Source organism: Sturnus vulgaris, chromosome 29, assembly GCF_052056855.1.
Source record: "Sturnus vulgaris isolate bStuVul1 chromosome 29, bStuVul1.hap1, whole genome shotgun sequence".
In the NCBI taxonomy this organism is placed as follows: domain Eukaryota; kingdom Metazoa; phylum Chordata; class Aves; order Passeriformes; family Sturnidae; genus Sturnus; species Sturnus vulgaris.
Window position 1 is genome coordinate 639,064 of NC_142271.1, and position 23,054 is coordinate 662,117.

At 49.5% G+C, this 23,054-nt stretch overlaps 1 protein-coding gene across 1 annotated transcript in view; it reads left to right on the forward strand.

The window, feature by feature from the left end:
- Positions 1–617: 617 nt before the first annotated feature.
- The window catches only part of PKP1 (plakophilin 1), a 46,815-nt gene continuing 24,378 nt past the window's right edge, over positions 618–23,054 (forward strand). The window contains exons 1-3 of the mRNA XM_014872871.2: positions 618–819; positions 8,867–8,967; positions 20,606–21,027. Coding sequence (XP_014728357.1) covers positions 618–819; positions 8,867–8,967; positions 20,606–21,027 — 725 coding nt within the window. The remainder of the gene's footprint in view (positions 820–8,866; positions 8,968–20,605; positions 21,028–23,054) is intronic.

The window sequence follows — 23,054 nt, forward strand, 5'->3', positions numbered from 1 at the left end:
TGCAGGAATTGTGCGTTCCTGGGTTTGGAGGGCTGGATTTGCAACCTATGCTGGCAGAGTTGGGATCTGAATGGGCGCTGTGGGCAATGTTGCTCCTACAGGCAGGGCTATCTCTTGGCACTGAGACCTGAGGTTGATGCAGTTCGGACCGAGGGAAATACTGGAACAAAAGAGGAGCCGTTTTTGGGGATTCTCCAGCCCCCTGGCAGCCGGGGAGCACCATTTCCTACCCAGACCCTTCTGAGTTGTCCATGCCCAGCCCTCGAGCCCCTCTCCTCGCCCCCTGCCCACTGGCACCCCACGTGCCCCGGCCCCGCGGGCTGGGCAGGGGCCGGGGCAGGCTCGGGGCTGGGAGCTGCCCCGCAGCTGCTGGGGGTGCCGGGGCTGGCGGGGAGCGCGTGGGTGTGTGCGGGCAGGGCTGTATATCCAGTCTGGCAGAGGGTGTGACTGCTCACACGCTGGGGAGCCGAGCTGCGAGCAGCAGCCCTGAGACACCCTGGGCCAGGGGACGTATGGCAAGGAGGGGTTTGGGGGACTAAGCCCAGCACAGACGGTGTTCGGTGCCTCGTGTTGTCCGTGTCAGTGAAGTGCAGCCCCTGCGCCTGTGATCTCCAGCCATGCTGCACTCCCCACTGAAAACAGCGCTGGCCTACGAGTGCTTCCAGGACCAGGCCAGCTCCACGCTGGCCCTGCCCTCGGACCACAAGCTGAAAACCAAGGGCACGGGCAAGCAGCGGGTCCAGGAGCAGGTGATGATGACGGTCAAGAGGCAGAAGCAAAAGTCATCAGTGTCATCAAGCGTGGGCCACTCAAACCGAGGTAAAGTCCTGCAGCGAGGTGGGCCCTCTGGGGCAGGGCTGGTGCTCTGGGGTGCTTTGGTGGGGTTTGGGAAGGGGGGACAGATTGCTTTGCTTCTCTCCTGGGTCACCTCAGGCAGGTGGTGCACTGCATTGGTTGCAAGGATTTAGGACAGGACACAGAGCTGGATGCATCAGTTCCTTCCTGGCTGGAGCTGATCCCTGGGAGTGCTGCTCAGCCCCACTGAGGCACTTGGACATTTCAGTGTGGTGCTATAACCAGTTTTCCCCTGGCTCTAAAGCTGGAGTGGCTGTCTGGTTTTCCAAATCCTTCCTCTGCAAGTGTCCCCATGGCTGGAATTCTCTGCCACCCCCCTCCTGTGGATAGGCAAAACTGACACCGCTCCTCCTCCACCCTGCCATGGGCTGGGGCTTTGTTGCCTCCTGAGTGCTGGGCAGGTGCAGAGCAGGAGGCTGTGCCCACACACAGGACACAAACCTCGGCTCGGGATTCACCTCTGGAACTCCCAGCACATCTCCCATTTGCAGACTGGGAAGTGTGGAGTCTCTGGGACCCCCGGTGGGAGTGGTAGGAAGGAGATGAGCTAGGAGAAGTGTCCCTGGTTTTGGCTGGTGGGGCGTGTTTCACAGCCCCCTCCACATTGCCCATGTTGGGGGCCAGGTGGCCGTTCCAGCTCTGTGCACTGAGTGGGTGCCACAAGCAATCAGCTGAGTGCTCCAGCCAGGTGTCCTGCTGGAAACCCCTCCTCTTTGGATCAAGACTTGGCTAGTGATTCTCTCTGCCATCCTTGTACCCAGAGGAAGCTGATGTGGAGGTAAAGCCCAGCTTTCCCCAGCTGGAAGCTGCAAACCCAGAGGGTTGTGACAACCTCTGTGCAAAACCTCCTGGCTCTTGGAGGTGCTTTTCCCAGAATCCACAGAGAGCTCTAGACTGACTGAATCCACCAGGGAGAGGAAATCCCGAGGCTTTGGGGGCCATAGGGGTGCGTTCAGCTGAGTCTGGAGTGAGCAGCAGGGAGGGGAGCCCTGGGTGAGCTGGGCCAGGCTCCGATTCCTCCTTTGGGAGCTGTACCTTGTCCAGCAGCTCCTCCAGGCTGCACTGTGAGGCTGAATCCTGTGCTGGTGAGGTGCCATGGTCCAGGGACATGTTTGGGGCTGGATTAGCAAGGGAAGCTGGGTGGCTGTAGGCTGCTGGGGTAAGTGTGGTGGTGGTGCTACCTCGGGAGCCATCCCTGCTGTGGGAATTGCAGTTACTGGAACAGAGGGGATGGAGCAGCTCCAGAGCAAGGGCAGGTGGGCTCTGCCAGGAACTAATCCCTTCTTCCTCTGGTTTTGTGGACACAGACTCCAAGGGATGAAGATGGGCCGGGGCAAGGAGAGCTTTCCTCTGCCACCAAAGTGGAAGATGGGAATCTCCTCCCACCTCCGGAGGGTTTATTGCTTAAGGTGTTACAGTGACAAAATAAAATATACAGCAGGATGAGCTGAGGGGCTCTAGATGGAGAGGGAGGTGGGCAGAGGGATCCATAGGCAGGAAGGAAGGGAGGCAGAGGGGGATTATCCTGCTTGGAGAGGAGCCCAGGTGAAACCTCTGGGGGGCAAAAAAAAAAAAGCACATTCGCAAACTGCCTGTTTCTGCTCAACAAGCTAAACCCCTCCTCCAGACACTTTGGGGAATGTCTGGGAATGGGAATTGCGTGGAGATGTGTAGCTCTGGTTTCTGTGTGCCAGGGAAGCTGAGTCACATCCCACTCCCAGGAGCTGCCTCCAAGTACAGGGCCCAGGCCCCCCTCCCCTCCTTCCTACTAGGGGTGGTTGGCCAGCAAAGGTCCTGGGGCTGATTCATCCCGGTGCATTCCTGGATGGAATCCCAGAAGGGTGAGAAGTTGCTGTTTGTTCCCAGGGTTGTCTCCTGGTTGGTGTTGGAGTGGGTCAGGCTCAGCTTTCAAGTGTTGGGTTTTACTGTTCTTGCCCAAAAATCAGGTGGGCAGCCCCGATGAGAAAAATTAGTTTTCCTACAAAGAGGATATGTGAGTCTGTTTAGCGTGGATTCTGCCTGTCCAAACCCTCATCCAACTTCAGCTGCCTGCATCCCCTGGGATTTCTGAGATGCTCCTCAGAGGCAGCACAAGCTGGGGAATTCCCAAAGCCCCCTTACAAGTGCCTGAGTGCTTTGTTCCCTCTGCTGCCAGACAGTCCCAGAATGGGGCTGGGCAGGTGTTGGGCCAGATCCAAGTTTGTTGCTGTGTTTGGAGCTGTGGTTTGAGCTGGAGCTGGAGCAGGGCCCAGAGGTTCCCCCAGCTGCAGGAACCATGTTCTGATGTGTGTAGAATGGGGAACAGGGACATGCACACACCTTCATGCACACAGGAGGATGGGGTGGTGTATCCCATCACTGGAGTTCCTTTAGGAGATTGGCATTTATTCCCTCACTATCCCAGTAATTGATGGAGCCATAAATTAGTTAGTTGGTGATTTGGAGCCCAGCAGGTCAAGGTGTTGTGGCTACTTTGGAGATCTGGTGTCCCCAGGACAAGGTGACCAATCTGGGCCCAAACTGGTGTGCACTGGGGTGGGACAGTGAGCAAAAACCTCCTGCCAGCAGAATACTCCTGAGCCCAGTGGGGCCTTGGCTCAGCACAGCAGCTGTAGGGAGGCTCTGGAGTCTGGGGTCTGTGGAGTCTGTGGGATCTGTGGGACTGGGATCTGTGGGGTCTGTGGGGTGTGTGGGGTCTCTCCTCCTCGGGGGGGTTGGGTTTTTGGGCTCTGCTCTAGGGTTTATCTGTTCTTCTCCCCATGGCAATACCAAACTAGATAGCTCCCCTTGAATTTGTGAGTAATGCACATTTCCAGGGAAAATTAATTTCAGTGGCATGGCAGAGGAAAAGGCCAGGCCAAACTCAACCAGCTCCTTTTAGCCATTAGCTCTGCTCTACAAAGTCCTCCAGCTAAAAGAACGTTCTGCCAGTGATTTGTCACTGAGGTGACACATCCAAGGATTGTCAGATCCAACTCTCCTATGGCTGAGCTGGGACTGAGAAGTTTCTGTGCTGGCTGTGGTTAAGAGGAGAGTAATTCCACCAAGGTGTGATGGGACCCCATCTGGCTTTGGTGGGGATCAGGACTCTGATGTGAAGGTGAGATTTGAGAGATAAAAAGTCTTTAAGACTTCTGTAACTTCCCCCATCTTGAGATGATTCAGTGAAAGGTTCCACTCTTCCACAAACCTTAGATTATTGGGATACAAAAAAATCCCTAAGCCCATTAGCTCATAGGCCAGAAGGCAGAACTGGAGTTTTGTCATTCCTGCAGGAATTTCAGTGTCTGGGATTTCACTAAAACTTCTCTCCTAGAAGGCACCCAGGCTTTGCTTTGTGCCTCCCACAGGCCTCTGCTCTCCCTGTGTTTTTCCTATGTTTAATCATCCTTATTGTTTAAAGCTGTGCATAGTTTATGATTTAACTTGCCAAGCCTGCACTGCGAGTGACTGGTTCTTGTCTTGCCTTTCCCTGCCACAGATTAATATTTATTAACAGACATCCTTTTCCACAATCTCTACGTTGGCTCTGTGTGCCCAGCTGGCTTGGGAAATGGCACTTTGAACACACCTCTCCTCCTGCCAGCAGTGCCAGCTGCAAGAGAGGAGAGTTGCCTTGGAGGAAAGGAAATAACTCATCAAGAGCAGCTACACTGGGTTCAATGGCAGCCTCGTTTTGCTCTGCAATAATGGATAACAGGGATGGAGAAGGGGATGAGGGCAGTGGGAGCAGCGTAGGGGGGTTCACAGAGATGCTCTGCAAGGTCTTGCACTTTTTATCTGCTGTAATTGATTTTATCCTCATGAATTGTCCCACCGAAGATAAAAGAGATTTTAAAGTGTCTAAGTTTTACAGGAGATGTCGTGGAGGAATGATAATTTGGGGAGGGAGGAATCTGCCCGCATGGTCATTGAGAGGCTGCACCTCATCTGTGTAGTTCTACCACATCTTTCCAGCACTGTCTCAGCTATTGAGGGTCCTCTATCATGAGAAGCAGCTGAGGGAGCTGGGGGAGCTCAGCCTGGAGAAAAGGAGGCTCAGGGGGAACCTTCTGGCTCTTCACAACTCCCTGACAGGAGGGGACAGCCAGGGGAGGTTGGGCTCTGCCCCCAGGGAACAGGGACAGGACAAGAGGAAATGACCTTAAGCTGTGCCAGGGGAAATTTAGGTTGGATATGGGGAAAAATTTCTCATTGGAAAGGGTGGTCAGGCCCTGGCACAGCTGCCCAGGACAGTGGTGGGGCCACCATTCCTGGAAGTGTTCAAAAGAGGTGTGGATGTGGCACGTGGGAGATGGGTTAGTGGTAAACATGACAGTGCTGGGGGAGTGGTTGGACTCTTTGATCTTAGAGGACTTTTCCAACCTCAGTGATTCTGTGATTCTGTGGTTCTGTGCTATCTCCTCTGAGTACAGTGGTTTGAATTGGCTCTGTGTTTGCCCAAGTGCACATGGGCTCTTCAGGGACCTAAACAACTGCTTGGGTGACAGCATCTGGGACACAGACCTGTGGACATCACCAGAAAAAAGCATAAGGGGGGCATCTCTCACTAAGAGCATTTCCACCCTGACCCAAATGGTTTTATGTGATTGCCTGGGTTTATCCCAAATTCCAAGGACCTGTGACCCGATTTTGTGGTCTTTACTCTTGAGGTATCTGAAAAGAGGGATCTCCTTCCTGTCCCTGAGGGCTAGGAATATACAGCTCCCAGCTGGCTGTCAAGATGAACCAAGCAGAGAAGTGTCCAAACCTGCACAAGCAAAGATCAAGTATTCTTCAGCCACCTCCACCAAAAAATCCCCAGGTTCTTCCTGGCTTCAAGACTGAGCTCTTCAAGCAATAAATCCCAGTTGAGTGGTGGCAGGAGAAGCATCTTCTCCAACCAGCAGAGTGACTTCAAAATGCCTTGAACATTTGAGGTTCTGTGTAATTATGTGTTTATAAGCTCTTATGTACAGGTTCTGGGAGGTGAAGGCAACCCTTCTACCGCTGGAGAACATAAACTTGAACCAACTGCCTGATCTCCTGAATTTGGCCACATAGCGGTGAATGTATTGAAGAAAGTTACAGATGTGCCTAAACTGGCTTATTTTGAGTGTCTCCTTGAGTGCAAGGCAGGAATGGATCCTGAAAGGAAAAGTGTGGTTGCCAGTCAGGACTGGTCAGAGGGACCTGTAAGTCAGGCACAGAACCCCTTTTTATAGCTACACACTCAGGAAAATGCTCCAGGTGCTCACATGTGCAGTTACAGGATGTTTACAGAGAACGAGAGGCTGATTTGAAGAAGGAATTCCCAGGAAATTATCATGGAATGGCTTCACCTTCGTGCTCAGAATTATGGTTATCAGATAACTCTGTGTCCTGGGGAAACACCTGGCCCAAACTCAGCACTTCCAGCACTGCCTTGCTGCTGCTGAGGCCCATCACTGATGTCCTGATGTGGAGTTGAAGGGAAATCCCAGGGTGGAGAGGGAGCACAAGGTGAAGGACATGACTGAATCTCCCGTTGCATTTCCGTGGCCACTTCCTTGCCTTGTTCTGCTGTGTAACTTTCTGTGCATGAGGCACTCAGGGCTGGGGAGATCAGGTGAGGAGCAGGGCCCACCGAGTCTCCAGACTACGGAAAAGGAGCTGCTGTGGTTTCCTGCACAGCTGCAGGGCTGGGAGCTGGCCTGGCTGTTGCTTGTTCTCCATCCAGGGATGTTCTCCAGGTGCAGTCCTGCTGACAATAGAAAGCAAATCTCATTATTTACACCACGTCCACAGGAATCATGTTCCTGAGAAAATGCAAGAATTTTTAGCCACAAACCAAATCACCATAACAGGTTCTGGGTGCCTCAGGCAGGGCAATAAATAAGGTTTATTCCAAGGATCAGTGACTGGAGGAGACCTGAGTGGCTCCAGGGCCTTTGTGGTCGAGCTTATCCAGTTTATCTCAGAGATGAGTTTTATCGAACAATCACAGAGATTAGGATATTTCTGACATTACCCACCAGTTTAGGTGCATAAGTTAGGACAGGTAAGTCCTGATTTTGTACTTTGTTAGACATTCAGAGCTTCCCCTGGAAGTTAATTGGAGTGTAGAGTTTGCACTTCCTCATAACGGGACCTGGGATGCCACAATTATTGAGCACTTTTGAAAATTAAGCTGAAATCACCCTAAATTCTTTTGGACCATCCAAAGGGGGTTAGGGGAATTCTTTTGGAAAGAGAATGATTCACTTAATTTGTCTTGTAGTGATGAACGTGGTATTGAATAAAATACTTTTAGGAGGGATCAAAAGTTTGCAGTGCCAGAGACTGCTGGAAGAGCTCTTGGAAGGGCTGGGGTAGGTAAATCCAAACTCTCGCTAAAGCACTGAGAAATAGAAAATAGGGGCAATAGGAAAAATGGTCGATGAGTGTAGGGACACATATTGAGAAAGTAAGAAAATTATAGCCTGAAAAATATTCCAGGCTGGAGCTTCTCAGCTCTGTTCCCAGGCAATAAGCTGGTCCAGCTCAAGACCAGGGAGAATTTCTCCCAGGATGATATCTTGGTCAAAATAAAAAGGAATTAATAACAAGATAGAACCCCTGTTGTGGTGTGTGCCCAGGCCCTGGCAATGGGGTGTCTTCTCTCTGAACCAATCACCTTTTCTCTACTCTTGGAATTGCAGTCATGCTATAAAACCAAGTGTGTTTCTGAATAAACTTGGCTCTTTCTTCCTGTCATGAAAGACGACCATGTAGTTGTGCATCTTATTTCTGCCGCACTTAAAGGGTTAAAACCCCTTTCCACGGCTACAGATGAGTTCTTCCTGATCCAAGATATTTGCATCTTTAAAAAACATATCTGAGATCCAGACTCACTTATCCCTCCAGCATCCCAAAAATAATGATGGAGCTCTAGGCATTTTCAGGACAAGAAAGTATAGACACACAAAGATCTTTTAGAGATGAGATAGGAATTCAAAGAGTGCAAAGAGATTTTGTAGTGTTTGAACATTTTTAGATCCCCAGGTGTTAAATAGACTGGATCACCCTTTATCCATGGTGTTTGTTAGTGACCATTGATTGATTTTAGCAAGCCTTGCTCAGGTGGCTCATGCTGATGGGATTGGTGGGATTCAGACATGGAGTGGATTGATGAAGGGGTCAGGGGTAGGTTTTGCCTTCAAAGAGGGAAATTGTATTTATTACAAGTCTTCCATGGCCAGACATTCCCCGACATGTAGCACAGAATATCATCAGGTTCCTCTCATACAATAACTTGGAGGCCACCAAGCTGATCAGAGGAAAGAAACTCCTCGCCAGGAGGAAAGGCTGAGAAACTGAGATTGTTCAGTCCTAGAGAAGAGAAGTTTTGGGGTAACCTAATTGTGGCCTTCCAGTACCTGAAGGAACCGACAGGAGACATGGAGAGAGATTATTTACAAGGGCCTGGAGGGACAGGACAAGGGGGAATGGCTTCCATCTGCCAGAGGGCAGGGTTAGATGGGATATTGGGAAGGAATTGTTCCCTGTGAGGGTGCTGAGGCCTTGGCACAGGGTGCCCAGAGAAACTGTGGCTGCCCCTGGATCCCTGGCAGTGTCCAAGGACAGGCTGGGTGGAGCACAAAGCAACCTGGGCTAGTTTAAGGTGTCCCTGCCCGTGGCAGGGGTAGAAATGGATGAGCTTTAAGGTCCAACCCAAACCATTCTGGGATTCTGGGATTCCATGATGTCAGACACTGGCCCCATCTGTGACCCCTTCTCCTCCTCTGCTTTGGGTTTTATGGCACTCGGTCCTCTGTGCTGCAAACCTTGGGGTGTTTTAGGGGGTCTGTGGTGTGAGGGCTGGAGTTCCCAGCAGTGACAAGGGCTCCTCTTGCTGCCTGTATTTCCTATGTTTCTGTTGAGATTTATAACTGTCACTTTCCCATAACGAAACTTGCTGTTAAAAAAGAGCTTTGTGCTCTGAAAGGAACCTGCTGGAATCTTTTCTCCTGGGAATGCTTTCTCGTGCTGATCATGCCTTTTCCATTTGCAGGTTCCATGTATGATGGTTTAGCTGATGGTTATGGCTACGGGACGTCCCGGGGCAGCTACTACACCAAAACCCAGACAGGGAACAGCAACTGGGGATACCCGGTAAGATACTCCTTGATCTGGGAATTGTGACACAGTCTGAGGCGACCTGGACAGGAAGAACCTCTCACAGTCATGTAGGGATGTCACACAGTGCTTCAGAAACTCGCCCGAGAGGGATCCTGGCTCTCTGAAAGGGATTTGTTGCAGTGCACAAGGAGATTGAGGGCTCCACAGCTGTTTTATGGGGGGATTTTAGAGTGGACAAGATTTAGTTTGGGTTTGTGGTTTGATAGCCGATGGCACGAGAGTTTGGAAGTGGTCTGAGAAATCAGGACTGGGTTCAGACTGTCACAGCTCAATTCAAGTCTGGCGCACATCCAGGAGTTCCCATCTTTGTTCCTGTGAATGACATGAATGTGTCTGGGGAATGTGGATCAGGGGATTTGCATTAGAACTGTGCTGCTGTTCCCAACCTCAGTGCTACTGCAGACTCTTCCCAGGTATTCTCCGTGCTTGCAGAAAACGGGGTGCAGTTCTTCCACAGTGATTTCCAAAAAATTATTGCAGATTTCCAGAAAAAGCACGGGTGAGATGGTATCTGTCTTTGTGCAGTGTGAGTCTGGACATCCCCCAGAGCTCCTGGTCCTTGATGACAGACCTCTGGTACACAGGGTATCGCTGCAAACCATTCCACAGTCCACTGGGACAACTTGTGCTCATGCTGCCCCTCCATTTCATACCTGTGTTCTGATCTTCCTTGCTTTTCATCAGCTCTAAAGCAGAAAGGCGCAATTCACAGATCTGGGATTTGAATATGAGAAAAGCAAAGGGCTCCTTTCAACAACCCTAGGACTGTAAAGCAGCTCCATGTCAGCCATCAAAGGCTTGAACCAGGAAAGGTTTTGGTGGCTCCAAGCACACAGACAGAGGTTGCCAGATCCTCTGCCTGTTCAGAGCACCGGCATTCCTCAGCTTCAGAAGGATTTATCTGGGTCTTCCCTAATGGCCTTGTTGTAGCATGATGGCTTCAAGGCAATGGTGTCGCTTGCTGAGTTTGCATCACTGTGTGTTCCATAGAAAAACTGGGAGCACTGGAGTGTCTTTGAAATGTTTATTTCCAGCCTGTTGTCCCATTTCAGTGTCTTTTCCTGTGCTGGTTAAATCCCAGCCAGAGGGGCTTCTGTCTCCAGAAGGGAAAAGTGTGTTCAGAGGAAGCACCAAGTTTATCAGGGGGATGGATAATTCTGCGGTGAGGGAAGACTGGGAGAGTTGGGATTGTTCAGCTTGGAGAAGAGAAGCTTTGGAGTGACTGTACTGTAGCCTTGCAGTACCTGAAAGAGCTACAGGAAAGATGAAGAGAGATTATTTTCAAGAGATGGAGTGACAGGACAAGGGGAAATGGCTTTCCACTGCCAGAGGGCAGGATTAGATGAAATATTCTTCGTCCCTGTGAGGGATCAAAGGAATTCTCCCCTGTGAGGGTGGTAAGGCCCTGGCCCAGGTTGCCCAGAGCAGCTGTGGCTGCCCCATCCCTGGCAGTGTCCAAGACCAAGTTGGACAGGGCTTGGAGCAACCTGGGCTAGTGGAAGGTGTCCCTGCCCATGACAGGGGGTGGAAGTGGATGGGTTTTGAGGTCCCTTCCAACCCAAACCCCACTGAGGGTTTCCAACCCAAGTCCCATTCTGGGACTCTGGCATTCTGTGATGGGTCAGAGCACAGGTCCATTCATCCAGGTGTCCTGTCTCTATCCCTAAGACAGTGGTGCAGCCCTGCAGAGGGTCCAGCCATGGTAACCAGACAGGGTTTTTGTGGCCACCAGAAAAGTGGCCTTAGAAAACTGAGGTAGCTCCCGAGGCAGAGGTGGAGCATCTGAGCTTCACAAGTCAAACATTGGGATGTTTTGTTTTGATGATATGTTGCTGTTTGCCTATTGTGATTCCTGAATGGAGTTTGTTGTGCTTTGTCCAAGCAAAATTGCTCTCTTTCAGCCATTCCAAAGGTTTGTAGATGGGTTTTTTTGTTAAAGAGGGAAGAAGCCAAGGCCCAGCTATGCTTATGCTGGTAAGGTGCTACTGTAGCTCCTGTTGCTGGTGTGAGGGTTATTGTTTCCTGTTGTTAATTCCTGATCTTGTTCCCAATAATTGTGGCAGCTAGACAAATGCTGGGTAGGTGGGAATGCCACTGGCTGCTGGGGGTTTCTGTCAGCAGTGTTGGAGTCCTGGGGAACAGCTGGAAGGTGGTAGTGAAGGTGATGAAGGTCAGGACCTCCATTAGTCCCGTGGAAACAACAGTTCAGTCCTTTCAGGCTCACTGGGGATTTAGGCAGCTCTGTCTGTTCTCTGAGAGACTCCTCTGCATTTACTGAGGAGGGAAGGTCTTTCTCCAAATCTAAGTGTCATGCAAATCTTTAATTCTAAATATTTTTGATAAACGTCTTCAGGATCCGGGTTACTTTATCAAAAAGGACTGGGATCTGTGAAGGATTCACAGTAAAATTTGTCTTACCTACCTGAGTCTATCTGAGAATCAGCCATTTAGTCCTGACAAGTTGTCTGACTCCTCCCCTGGCCAACAAAGACAGAGGTAGGGGCGGTGATTCATCTCCTTTATCTGGGAAATCTGTCAGCTCAGGATGAATCAGCCCCCCTGGATCCCTATCTCCTGCCACTGGAGCTGGATAGAGCAGGGAGATGAGTGCACAGGGAGATGACTCTTGCACTCAGGGGCAAGCAGTCCCAGGTGCCACTGACACTTTGGAACATACAACCTCAAGTCTAAATGTGCTTAACAAGATCAACAGACAGCAGACTCCCCACTCAGGCACACTGAGCAGCCTCCTCCATTCTGCTTCATCCAGACAGTATTAAATGTTCCACACATCCACCACCAGCCTTCTGCTTGGGACAACTTCAGCTTTTGTCTACAGACCTGTTTCAAGTCTGTGCAGGTTTCTGGGCTTTGTAAAAAATGTTTCCTGTTTGTACTTCCTGGGTTGTAGGACATGAAACCAAAGATAAAGCAAATCTGTTTTTGAAGGCAGAATTGCTGGACTTATTTCCAGCTGGAGCTGGTACTGTGTTAGAAAAGTGGCAAAGTATTTTGAGATGCACAGGCAAACTCAGATACTTCGGGGAAGTGACACAGTGTAATATTGAGGGGAATGACTGACTCCCGGTCCCCTGAAGTTAAAAAGGTGCAGTGGGGAATCCATGTCCAGGATGTTGCTCCACAGCACCTACACGTGAGACTGCTCTTGGAGTGGCCTAATCTAAGGCACTTCCTCAGATGGTGACACTAAAGGCGTCCTATCTCACCCAGAGCTCTTAAAAGCTGCTATCCCTGACTTCCTCTTTTTGTCTTGGTTTGTATCTTCCTGGAAATGTCAAACTTTTCACTTCTGTGTTTTCTTCCCAACCTTCTGAGACTGATGTTCAAATATCGGAGTAAGTAAAATGATGGATCTGGAGGAAGAGCTCCTGGATCACTCAGTTTGGAACAGGCTGCCCAGGGCAGTGGTGGAGTCTTCAGCCCTGGAAGTGTACAAAAACTTGTGGATGTGGCTCTTGAGGACATGGTTTAGGGTGAATGTGGCATTAATGATTAGATTATTTGATCTTAGAGGGCTTTTCTAATTCAATGATTCCATGATTCTTTGTTTCTAACACTTTGAATTAAACTCTTTTATTCACCCATTATTACAGATTATTTTCTGTGAAATCCCCTTGTGAGGTGCCTCATTTGCAGCATCACTGTCCCCAGTGAGCACCTTCTCACTGCCAGTGCAAGGAACACTGAGCCAGTGGGGCCACTCCAGAACCTTGGAGGCACTTGGAGGACAGTGTCTTTGCTCTTGGCTGCAGCATTTCCCTGGCTCATGTGTCAGGGGCTGGTGCAGCCCCCAGGGATGTTCAGCCTTCAGGAATTTCTATGCTCAGGTACCACACTGGGATGCAGTCATGGGAGGATCCATAACTGCAAACCCTTCTGGGTCAGGGTGATACCTCAGCCCAGGTGCTGGGGAGCTTTAGAGATATTTGTCCCCTATTGCCACTGTGAGCTATGAGTGGCCAGCAGTTCCCAAAGCCCTTCAGCCTCAGGAACTGTGTCCTGGTGTGAGCAACACCTCAGGTCCCACAGGGGGGTCAGTGGTGACTGTCACTGACTGACCAACCAGAAACCACTGCCTGAAACCCATGAAGAAGAAAGAAGATGAACACCGAAAGAAACACCACCCAAAAGCCTCCATCTTGTCCCATATCCATTACTATACTATAAAAACCTCAAACTTAAAAAATGTGAAAAAATGTGCAAGCACACACTTCTATTTCACTACACACCCTTGATTTTAACTTCATCACTCAAATTTAGAAGCCTTCTCCAAGGCCTCAGGTCAAAACCAGTGTTCTGGGGATCAGTGCCAGAAAGCACAGAAAGCTCAAAAACCCCAGGTTTGTGGGATCCACCAGTGACCCCCCATTTACACAGACGAACCCTGGGGAAGGTTAAAGAAGCTGGACTGGGCACCTAGAGCAGTGCAGTCATGGCAGAAGCCTCAGCATGAGCCACACCCTTGTCTCTGTCAGCTCAGTTCACACCAAAATGGAATCTCTCCAGCACTGTTGCAAAGCCACAGCCACAGTTGGGTGGTCCATGGGTTGCAGGACCTTGGTGCTCAACCCAACTACAGGCACAGCTTTGGAGAGGCACAACCAAATCCCAAACACACAGAGGGCAGCACGTGGGGTGCCACCAGCAAAGACCTCTGAGGTTTAGTTCTCACCCTGCTCTTGCCTGGGTCTGCTGGGTTGGCAGGTCCATCGCTGGCAGGGAGTCAGGGCATTCCCAGGTCCCACAGCATCACCAAGAGAGGCAAGACCAGGACAAGGTAGAGAACCCTCCTGGCTCTCCATGCTGCTGCTTCCACATGAAGGAAATGCCCCACATGATTTAAATGTGTCCACAGTGTGTCCCCCTAACACTGTCCCCAGCGAGAGCAAACAAACCCTGGATGTGCTGGGGAGAGAATCTCAGATGTGTCCTGTCTCCAGAAAATCCTTATCCCTACAGAGCTGAGCTGAGCCCCACAGGCTTTCACAAAATCACAGGATCACTGAGATTGGAAAAGGCCTCTAAGATCATTGAGTCCAATCTTTGACCAATCACCACTGAGTGCCAGGTCCAGTCATTTCTTGAACACCTCCAGGGACTCTACCACTGCCCCGGCAGACCATTCCAATGTTTAACAACTGCTTCCATGAAGAAATTCCTCCTGATGGCCAGCCTGAACCTTCCCTGGCACAACTGATGCTGTTTTGTCCTGTCCCTGTTCCCTGGGAGCAGAGCCCGACCCCGCTTGTTGTCCCCTCCTGTCAGGTTCCCCTGAGCCTCCTTTTCTCCAGGCTGAGCTCCCCCAGCTTCCTCAGCTGCTCCTGGTGCTCCAGACCCTTCCCCAGCTCCGTTCCCTTCTCTGGACAAGCTACAGCCCCTCAGTGTCTCCCAGGTGGGGCCCAGGTGTTACTTTAACAACACCTCTGCAGCAGCCATTTGGCTGGCCTGGTGGTGCTGGATTAAAGAAAATACCTGTAATAATTGCATCCGTTATAGCACTAATGAGAAACACACACTGGTGATCCTTCAGAGACTCTGAATATTTTAACCAAAAACCTCTGTGGGAGGAACAGTCAGAGCTTTCTCTCCCAAGAGCATTACTTGAATAAGGGGTGATGACTGTTGTCCTTGCCTGCCTTTGCCTCTTTGGACAAAACCTCTCATTGTAGTGGGAGCTTTGTTCCATAAGGATTTCAGGTCAAAATTTGTTGTTTGTTGTGACGATACATCCAAGCTTAAACAAACCCCAAAAGAGAGTGGTTTGGATAATCTTCCCAGAGAAAACAAAGGTTTAGAGTCACTGCACGTCATTGCTTGGTCAGAGCCTGGTGTCCCTGGGAGGTTTGCACAAGGCTTTAGGCTTTGGAACAGCAAGTTGGACATTGCCTTCCTTGGCCAGAACCAACAGAACCAGAAAGATTTAAATCTCAGCTGAATGAGAAAAAGAGATGAAAAAACATAGGGAAAGGCAGCTCCTGGGAGAGGTGGGAAGGAGCATTTCAGAAATAGATAAACAATGTATTTGCTGGTTTTGCAATTTTACTCCCTGCCATGGAGGGAGCAGCACTCAGAGAATTTCGCAAGGAGCATGAGGAGCTCTCCCCACCCAGCATTCAGGGTGGGACCTGCTCAGGTTGCATCTCCTCTGCTTTGCCCTCCAGCCTGGGAGAAACCTGCTCTTGACGTGTTTATACGGAGCCCTTACTTCTCTGTCTGCTGCTCTAGAAACAAACAAATTGCAAGGGAAAAAAATCTAGGCAGGTAATGAACTGATGGCGTCCTCAGATGCAGAATCAGAACCACCCAGTTCTCTGGGAGGGCTCTGACGTGGGAAGGCAGAGCTGGATCCAGGTGCCATTCCTGGGCTGGTGCACCTTGCTACCTGCTTCTGCTTCTCTTAAAAGTAGGGGGAGGACGGAGACTTTTCCTGCCGAGCAAAAGCATTTATGGAAGGAAAAAAACAGAAAAGGACTCATGACTGATAGCTGGGGAAATGCCATTCTGACTTTCTCTCTAGACCCAGTTTTATTCCAGCTGAAATAAGAGGTTAAAGATGTTTTTTTACCTGTCTGATGGGTTGGATATTCCATTTGTTCCTAGAACATACTGCAGGCTGAGAACTGGAGATCCACAAATATTCATTAATTCCAAGGCAGGTCTGTGCTTCTGCTGGCACTTCCTCCCTGGGCCTGACAGGAGCACCAGTGCCACCAGTGCTCATCTCCAGTGCTGTTCCTCCCTCCCTGCCTTCCCTGTCTGATGTGAATGAACAGCTCCTGAGGCCTGGCCTCACACAGACAGACTCACAGTGAGGAGGCGAAGTTCAGGCTAAAATTCAGAATCTCCAGTGGCCTGACTGCATCTGAGCATCCTCCTACATCCTAAAACCAGAGGGGACTGCTAGGGCCTGATGGAATGACTGGAATCAGAATCATAGGATCATAGGATTGAAGAAGGGTTTGGCTTGGAAGGGACCCTAAAGATGATCTCATTTCACCCCCTTCCACTATCCCAGGTTGCTCCAAGTCCTATCCAACCTGGCCTTGGACAATTCCAGGCATGGGGCAGCCACAGCTTCTCTGGGCAGCCTGTGCCAGGACCTCTCCACCTTCACAGGAAGAATTTCTCTCCAAAATCCCATCTAACCCTGCCCTCTGGCAGTTTGAAGCTGCTCCCCTTGTCTTGTCACTCCAGTTCCTGATGAAGGGTCCCTCTCTATTTTCCCTGTAGCCCCCTCATATTCCTGGAAGGTGCTGTGAGGTCTCCACACAACCTTCTTTTCTCCAGGCTGAACATTCCCAGCTGTCCCAGACTGTCTCCAATGGGGAGGTGCTCCAGTCCCCTTATCAGCTTGGTGGCTTCCTCTGGACTTGCTCCAACAGTTCCATGTCCTCCTTATGTTCAGAGCACCAGAACTGTGCAGAGTATTCCAGGTGTGGTGTCATAAGAGCAGAGTAGATGGGAGAATCCTCTGCCTCCCTGCAGCCCACGCTGGGGGATGAGCCCAGGACATGGATCATTTTCTGGGCTGCCAGTGCACATTGCCAAGGAGTTGTGTGCTGGAAGGAGACACTTTCCAAACTGCTACCACGTCTCAGCTCCCTTGGGGAGAAGCTTCAGTGACAGCCTGACCCCTCCAAAATGCTTCCCAGATCCCGCAGTGCAGAGAGAATCACTGCCTTCTGTCTCCACTCCACTTTGAGGGATTTCCTGGTTTTTCCCATCATTTCCCCCCACTCCTAAAAGGCAGAGGTGTGGATGGCGCAGCATGCACACACCCACGAGCAGTGGGCAGATGCAGTTCGCAGCATTAGGAAATCTGGGCACTGATGAGGTCTGAAGGCCAGAGATTGATTCTTTCCTTTCACTGCTGCTCTTCTGCACAGGGAGAGCTCCCTGCACACAGAGTGGCATCAGCAGAAGTTGGGAGATGTTGTCAGGTGGCTCTTTAAACCACAGACTGTGTGACAACATCACCTTCCCCCTCGAAGATGGCATCTCTCCAGACACAGAATGCTTTCCCTTCTTCCTTGCTGGGCATCCTGTCTCACTGATGGCTGCAGGCAATTCCATTCCCTTGGCCACATCTGCTCCAGTGCTAGAAGTGATGGTCTCTGGCTTAGCTGGGTCAGCATCCAACACAGGGATTTAGGTTTTAGTATGGGGAAGCTGCTCTAAGGCACAGACAGGGCACTTTGCCAGGAACAGGAAGGGATCAGGTCAGCCCTGACCATGCAGGGATTCATGGACTCTTTGGCAAGGTCTGAGGTCTGCTGGAGCTGCCAGGAGAATCCTCATCAATCTGGAGCCGTTGGACCAGGCTCCTTCTGCAAAAAGGAATTCTGAGATACCAATTAGGTCCGTGCCACTTGAAAGAGATTAAAATCAGTCAAGCATCTGGTAGAATCAGCAATAAAAGTCGTGGACTGCCTTTGGTAATGAGCTTCACATCACACGGGAACGATTTTCCCATGAGTTTGCAAAAGGCTCCCCCGCCCTGCCGGGACCTGCTCGGACTTGCAGCCCAGGGCTCCTGTGTTGCAGAAAGGTGTCTTTGCAAACAGCTTCACCCATCTCGGGGCTGCCAAGGAGGAGGACAATGCTATAGTCTCTCTAAAACCCAGCAGGAAATCCAGAACCCATGATTCTGTCTCAGTAAACAGAGATGCACTCCCCACTCCCCTCAGTGAGTGCACTGCAGAGCAAATCCCAGCTTTAGATAAACAAGTTCTTCTTCCAGGCTTCCCTGAGTCAGTTTCAGCAGATGCCCAGGGGCTCCACAGCTCTGCCAAGCTTCTGACAGCCCTACAGAATAATCCCAGCTTAAACTGACTCATAAAGAAAACCAGCATCTAACAAGCTGCTCTCTGTCCTGCAGCTGCTGCCAGCGGCTCCACTGAGCATAAAGTCCACCCTGCACCTTCCCACTGTCCATCCCTCACTGTCCCCAGGGTTTCTGAACCCAGGAAAATGAATTGAAATGAGGATGATGTTACCTCAGAAGGACATATATGCTAGATCATGACTTCATGGAAGATCACTGCTATTGCTGCGTGTGTGCTGCATTCCAAACACACCTGGGATGAAGAGAGCCTGTGTATGTGGTCATCCTGGATTTTATCCTGGGCAGAAGAGGGCTTATCCCACTGCCAGAGAGCCCCTGAGACCCATCACATTCTACTCTGATGTGCCTCACCCTGGCTCTTCTTTTCACCTGCACTCTGTCCTTCCAAACCCCGGGATCTCTGCAGGAGGCTCAGAACCTGCAACTGCCCCACTCAGCACTGGGTTTGTTCTGTGTCCTCTGGAGAAGACACAGAGTGAGTCTGCTCCTCTTTTGCCTCCTTGCAGCAATTCACCTGTTTAGATGCACATCTGGAAGTCTGAGAACTATTCAAATAACAGTTATCTGGGCATCAGTAGAGATGGACTAAAGGGTTTAATCCCACCCTGGTAGTGCCAGGGAGCCCCTTGGGAAGGGTTTCAGCTGTTACCTCTGCAGCTCTCTGGGACACAGCTGAGAGGATTCCCTGCGTTCCTGAAGATCAGTTTGCTAATGGAAATATTTGGCTTAATTAATTAACATAATGACAATTCTGCAGAGTGTTGGAGGCAGGAATGATGCTGAGTGTGCTGAGGCTGGGATAGAGTTAGGGCAGAGCTGAGGAACTTGGGGTGAGCTGGAAGAGGATTCCCATTTCTCTGTCATGGAGTATTTCCAGGTTAGGAAATATGGATTTTTTTTTTTTTCCAGTGACATGAACTATTACACCAAGGACAGGCTTTTCACTATTCTAAGGAAATGAATAGGAGCCAGTGTTAACTTTTCTCTCCCAGGCAAAGGGACCTTTGCTGCCCTTTGCAGACAGTGGCATCTGAAGTGCCACTTCTTAGAGTTGGATGAGAAAAAATCAGTTTGATCCAACAAGAGACCATGGATGAGCTTTCCCAGGATAATCAAAGGGAGATGGGGCAGGCAGTTTTATTCCTGTTTGCTGTATGTCTTGGAGATCTCCTTGTTAGACTACTGAGGGGATGCAGAACACAAACTCAGCATCATGGGTCAAACAGCACTAAAACTGTTTAATTTTTTTTTTCTTTCTGGAGTACACATCTGAATGAGTTGTCTCTCATTTGGACATATCCCTGCAGGCTCCTACAAGCCAACAGTGACATCCCAAAGGTTTAACATTTCAGAAGAAGATTGAATTCAATCCTGGTGTGGCAAACTTGATGCAAATCTGGAGGACTTCTGGTGAAGTGGTGAAGGCATTTTGAACTGACAGCAGGGCAGTTAAAGCCATCTTTTTGTTTTGCTAATTGTAGATGGTTTATTTTACCATCTTTTATCCTTTCTTATTTACTTCCTCTCTTAGTCATCTCAGTTTTTATTGCACATTCCCCATTGTTCCCAGAGCATCCCATTATCTGAGCAGATACTACACGCCTCGGTAACTCATAAGCAGATATTCATTGTCTCCACTTGTTTCTTGGCACAGTTTGATTCAAGAATCCATTCTTACTCATTTTTCACTCCCTTTACTCCCCTTCTAAGGACCTAATAGTTGGGAAGGGAAGAAAAGAGCATAAGGAAATTAAAAATGAATACAGGCACTGCTGGAAGGTCAGAATGGGGCATCAAGCTCTATGATGGTGAAAGATGTGCAGTGAGCTCCTGTAGTTACAGGGTGGGTTAGACCCCGTGTGTTGGGAATAAAGCACTTTCTCTATTGCCAGGGTCAACTTTCAGTTTGTGAAAAATGAGATTTCGTTTCTTGGAAGATTTTTAAAAGTTGAATAAAAGACAGTAAGAGACAATAAAGCAAAAGGTTACAATGGCTGGGTGCTTGGCATTTTGCTAAGAGCACGCCTTAACTTAGAAAACGTTTTGTTAAATGCATTAACTTGTTGCATATTTATAGATCTTTCATGCATTATTCATAATTACCTCTTCTAATCTGTAAATCAACATTTTAACTTTTTTTTTCTTTGTGGCTCATTCTTGTTGGTGTAGTCTTTGATAATGGAGATCGATAAATTTTTCCTTGGAGTTTTAGTGTTTGTCACCTCTATTTTTATTCAGATAGGATAATCTAAGAATGTGAAGAATTTTTAGATTTTTTTTTTTACTATTTTCTGAGTTAGCTGCATGAACAAAAGCTTTTTACATCACTACATTATAGTCCAAGAAAAAATATATTTATCACACTACTATTTCTAAGTTTTGTTAATAGCAGAACTAAAAGAAACTATATTCATTCAGCAAAGTTTTCCAACATTATACATGTAGCACTCATTTTAATATTTGCAAAAAGCCAATCATATAATGTGAAATTATAACAAGTTTTACTTTAAAGCTCCTGGATCCCACATCCTGATCCCTCAGTGTCCCTGATATCCAGGTGGGGCTTGGCACCTTTGTAAGGGCTGCAGGTTGGATAACGCCCCAAAAATTTTGGGCACGAAAATGCTTGAGAGGCCCCGGAGAGCGGTAAGAGGCAGTGAGGGCAGGCGCGGGGGCGCAGAGCTGCAGCTCAGCCCTAACCCGCTGTGTGTATTCGGTGTTCAGTGTTCGGTGTTTGTTTGGCAGCTGTACAACGGGACGCTGAAGCGGGACGTGGAGAGTCGGCGCTACAGCTCCTACAGCCAGATGGAGGGCTGGGCCAGCCGGGCCCACGGCAAGGCCCTGTGCAGCCCCCGGGCCGGCAGCGACTACTGCTTCGTGCAGAACATCAAGAGCAGCCGCAGCGAGCCCGACCTGTACTGCGAGCCGCCCCGCGGGACCCTGCGCAAGGCCCACGGCGGCGGCCGCGCCGAGCACAAGGCCACCCTCAACCGCCAGAGCATCTACAGCTCCTGCAGCACCCAGCAGGGAACCAGCAGGACCAGTAAAAAAATGCCAGCACGAGCCCTGTCCTGCCCCTCGAGCAACAAGCCCGACGTGGTCTATGCCCAGCCCGTGATGAGCTGCAAGCAGGACGGGGTCTATGGACAGGCCCAGTCCAGCTCCAAGTAAGTGCTCGGACCCTGAGGGAGGGTGAGCAGTGCTGGGGAGCTCTGTCCACCAGAGCAGGCACCTGAGCGGCCCTACGGCCCCTGGAGAGCCCTTACAGTGCATCCTGCAGCACTGATAATGGGTCAGAGGGGTCACTCCTAAGGGCTTTCTTTCATTTCCTGGGCTGTGGAGGGGAACTGATAGGACTGGCTCAGTGCTGACATCTCTGCTGTAGCTCTGTGATATTGGGCAACACAATCCCTCAGTGTCTGTGGTGGCATTGACCCATAATGATACGAGGATGGGGAGGTGAAGAGAAGAAGGCCTGGTGTCAGGGTGTCTCTCCTAGCTGTCCTCCTGCTTCAGTCTGGCAGAAACCTTATAAAAAAAACAACCTGTCTTGGAAGGAGCCAGGTCCTGAGGGTCTAAGTCAGAACAGAGCTGAGAGCCTACTAAGCAGTGGTGTTTCCCTCTCTTCTCTCCACTCAGCCCCTGCTTAACTTGCAGTAAAAGGTCTGATTTGGGTTCTAGAAAAAAACTGAGTCATAAATTGAAATAAATACCCCAATTGGAATAATCTGACTAATCAAGAAAGAGCAGCCAGTGGAAGCTGTTTAATTCCTTCCTGTCCAGAGCATTCAGTCCAATTTAGGGTAAGGATGGGGTGGTCCATCATGTTTGAGCATCAGATCCCTTCTTGTAGATGGTGCTGTTATGAATGATTTTCTATTTTTCCAATTTATCAAACAACAAAGATTAAATGTAACAACAAATTTTTAATAGTAACAATTATAAATGAATAAAATCAAAAGTATTAAAGATGATTACAAAAATTATTGAAACTGAATACAATCCAAGTAAAGTATTAAAGTAGAATAATTTGGGATAGATAAAATTTGAGAGTAAGTGTTTTAGTATAATTGAGGTTCGTATAAAGCATAAGCAAAACCGACCGGGGGTACGGGGAGGGGCCTGCCCTTCCTCACGTACCAAAGCATCCAGGCTAACAATCCCACTTATATACTGTAGGCTACAGAAGTTTCTAGAAAACTCCTCCTAGTTTCTATTCCTAAAATCTACGTCACTATGTGTATGGCACATGCTCTACTAATGGGTTAGGGGGTCTCTCATCCTTTTGAGGGTCTTATTTCCGATGAAGGCTCATCGTCTTCCTCAGTGACCAAGGTGTGACCTGCAGGTAGCGCAGGTGCCCTGTGTGACTGAGCAGATGTTTTCCATAGCAAGGCTTTAATTGAGTCCCATGCTTGGAATCATCCCATTTTGGCCCATTTCAAGGTTGAAGCTCTATTTCTAGATGCTGCTTATCAGACCTACGTCCTTCTACTATTCTTGTTTGACTTTCTTCCAACATCCTTCTTCGACTCCCAACATCTGGAAGATGTCCTTTGTCCTGTCTCACCCATCTCCCCCCCCCTTTCACTCGGTAACAATTGTCTTCTATTGATCTAAATACAATTTTGCTAATATAGTTACAATTTAATTAGCACGAATCACATTTATCACAGTGCCTACAAGCACAGGGCATGTAAAACACAGCAGTGAGCTCAGACCCTCCCAAGGATGTACCTGTGAAAGCAGCAGAGCTCCCACTGACCACCACCTGGTTTGGGTGGTGACTGAACGCTGCCCCCATGCCCTGTGCTACCTCCAGCTCTGGAGCACCAACCATGTTCAGTTGTAGTCTTGGGAGAGACTTGATCTGCACAAACCATAGTCTTGGAAGCCTTGGAAGACCATGGTTTGTATGTTTTGAACTGCAAAACATTGCAGTGAGAGCTGGGCTGCAGCTTCCACAAGAGTCCCCAGGGCTGCTGCACCATCATGCAGGACTTGCTCTGCGCCAGCCCAGAAGCTCTCACAACTCCCTGACGGAGGGGGAATTTTGTCACACGACCCCTAAAAGCTCCCAAACTCTTTCCTGGTCCCTGGTCCCAAAGAGAAGTTTCCCAGTGCAGGATGTATGTGAGACTGTTTATCAGGGCTCGTAGATTTTGTCACAACTCCCACCAAAGGCCTGAAACTG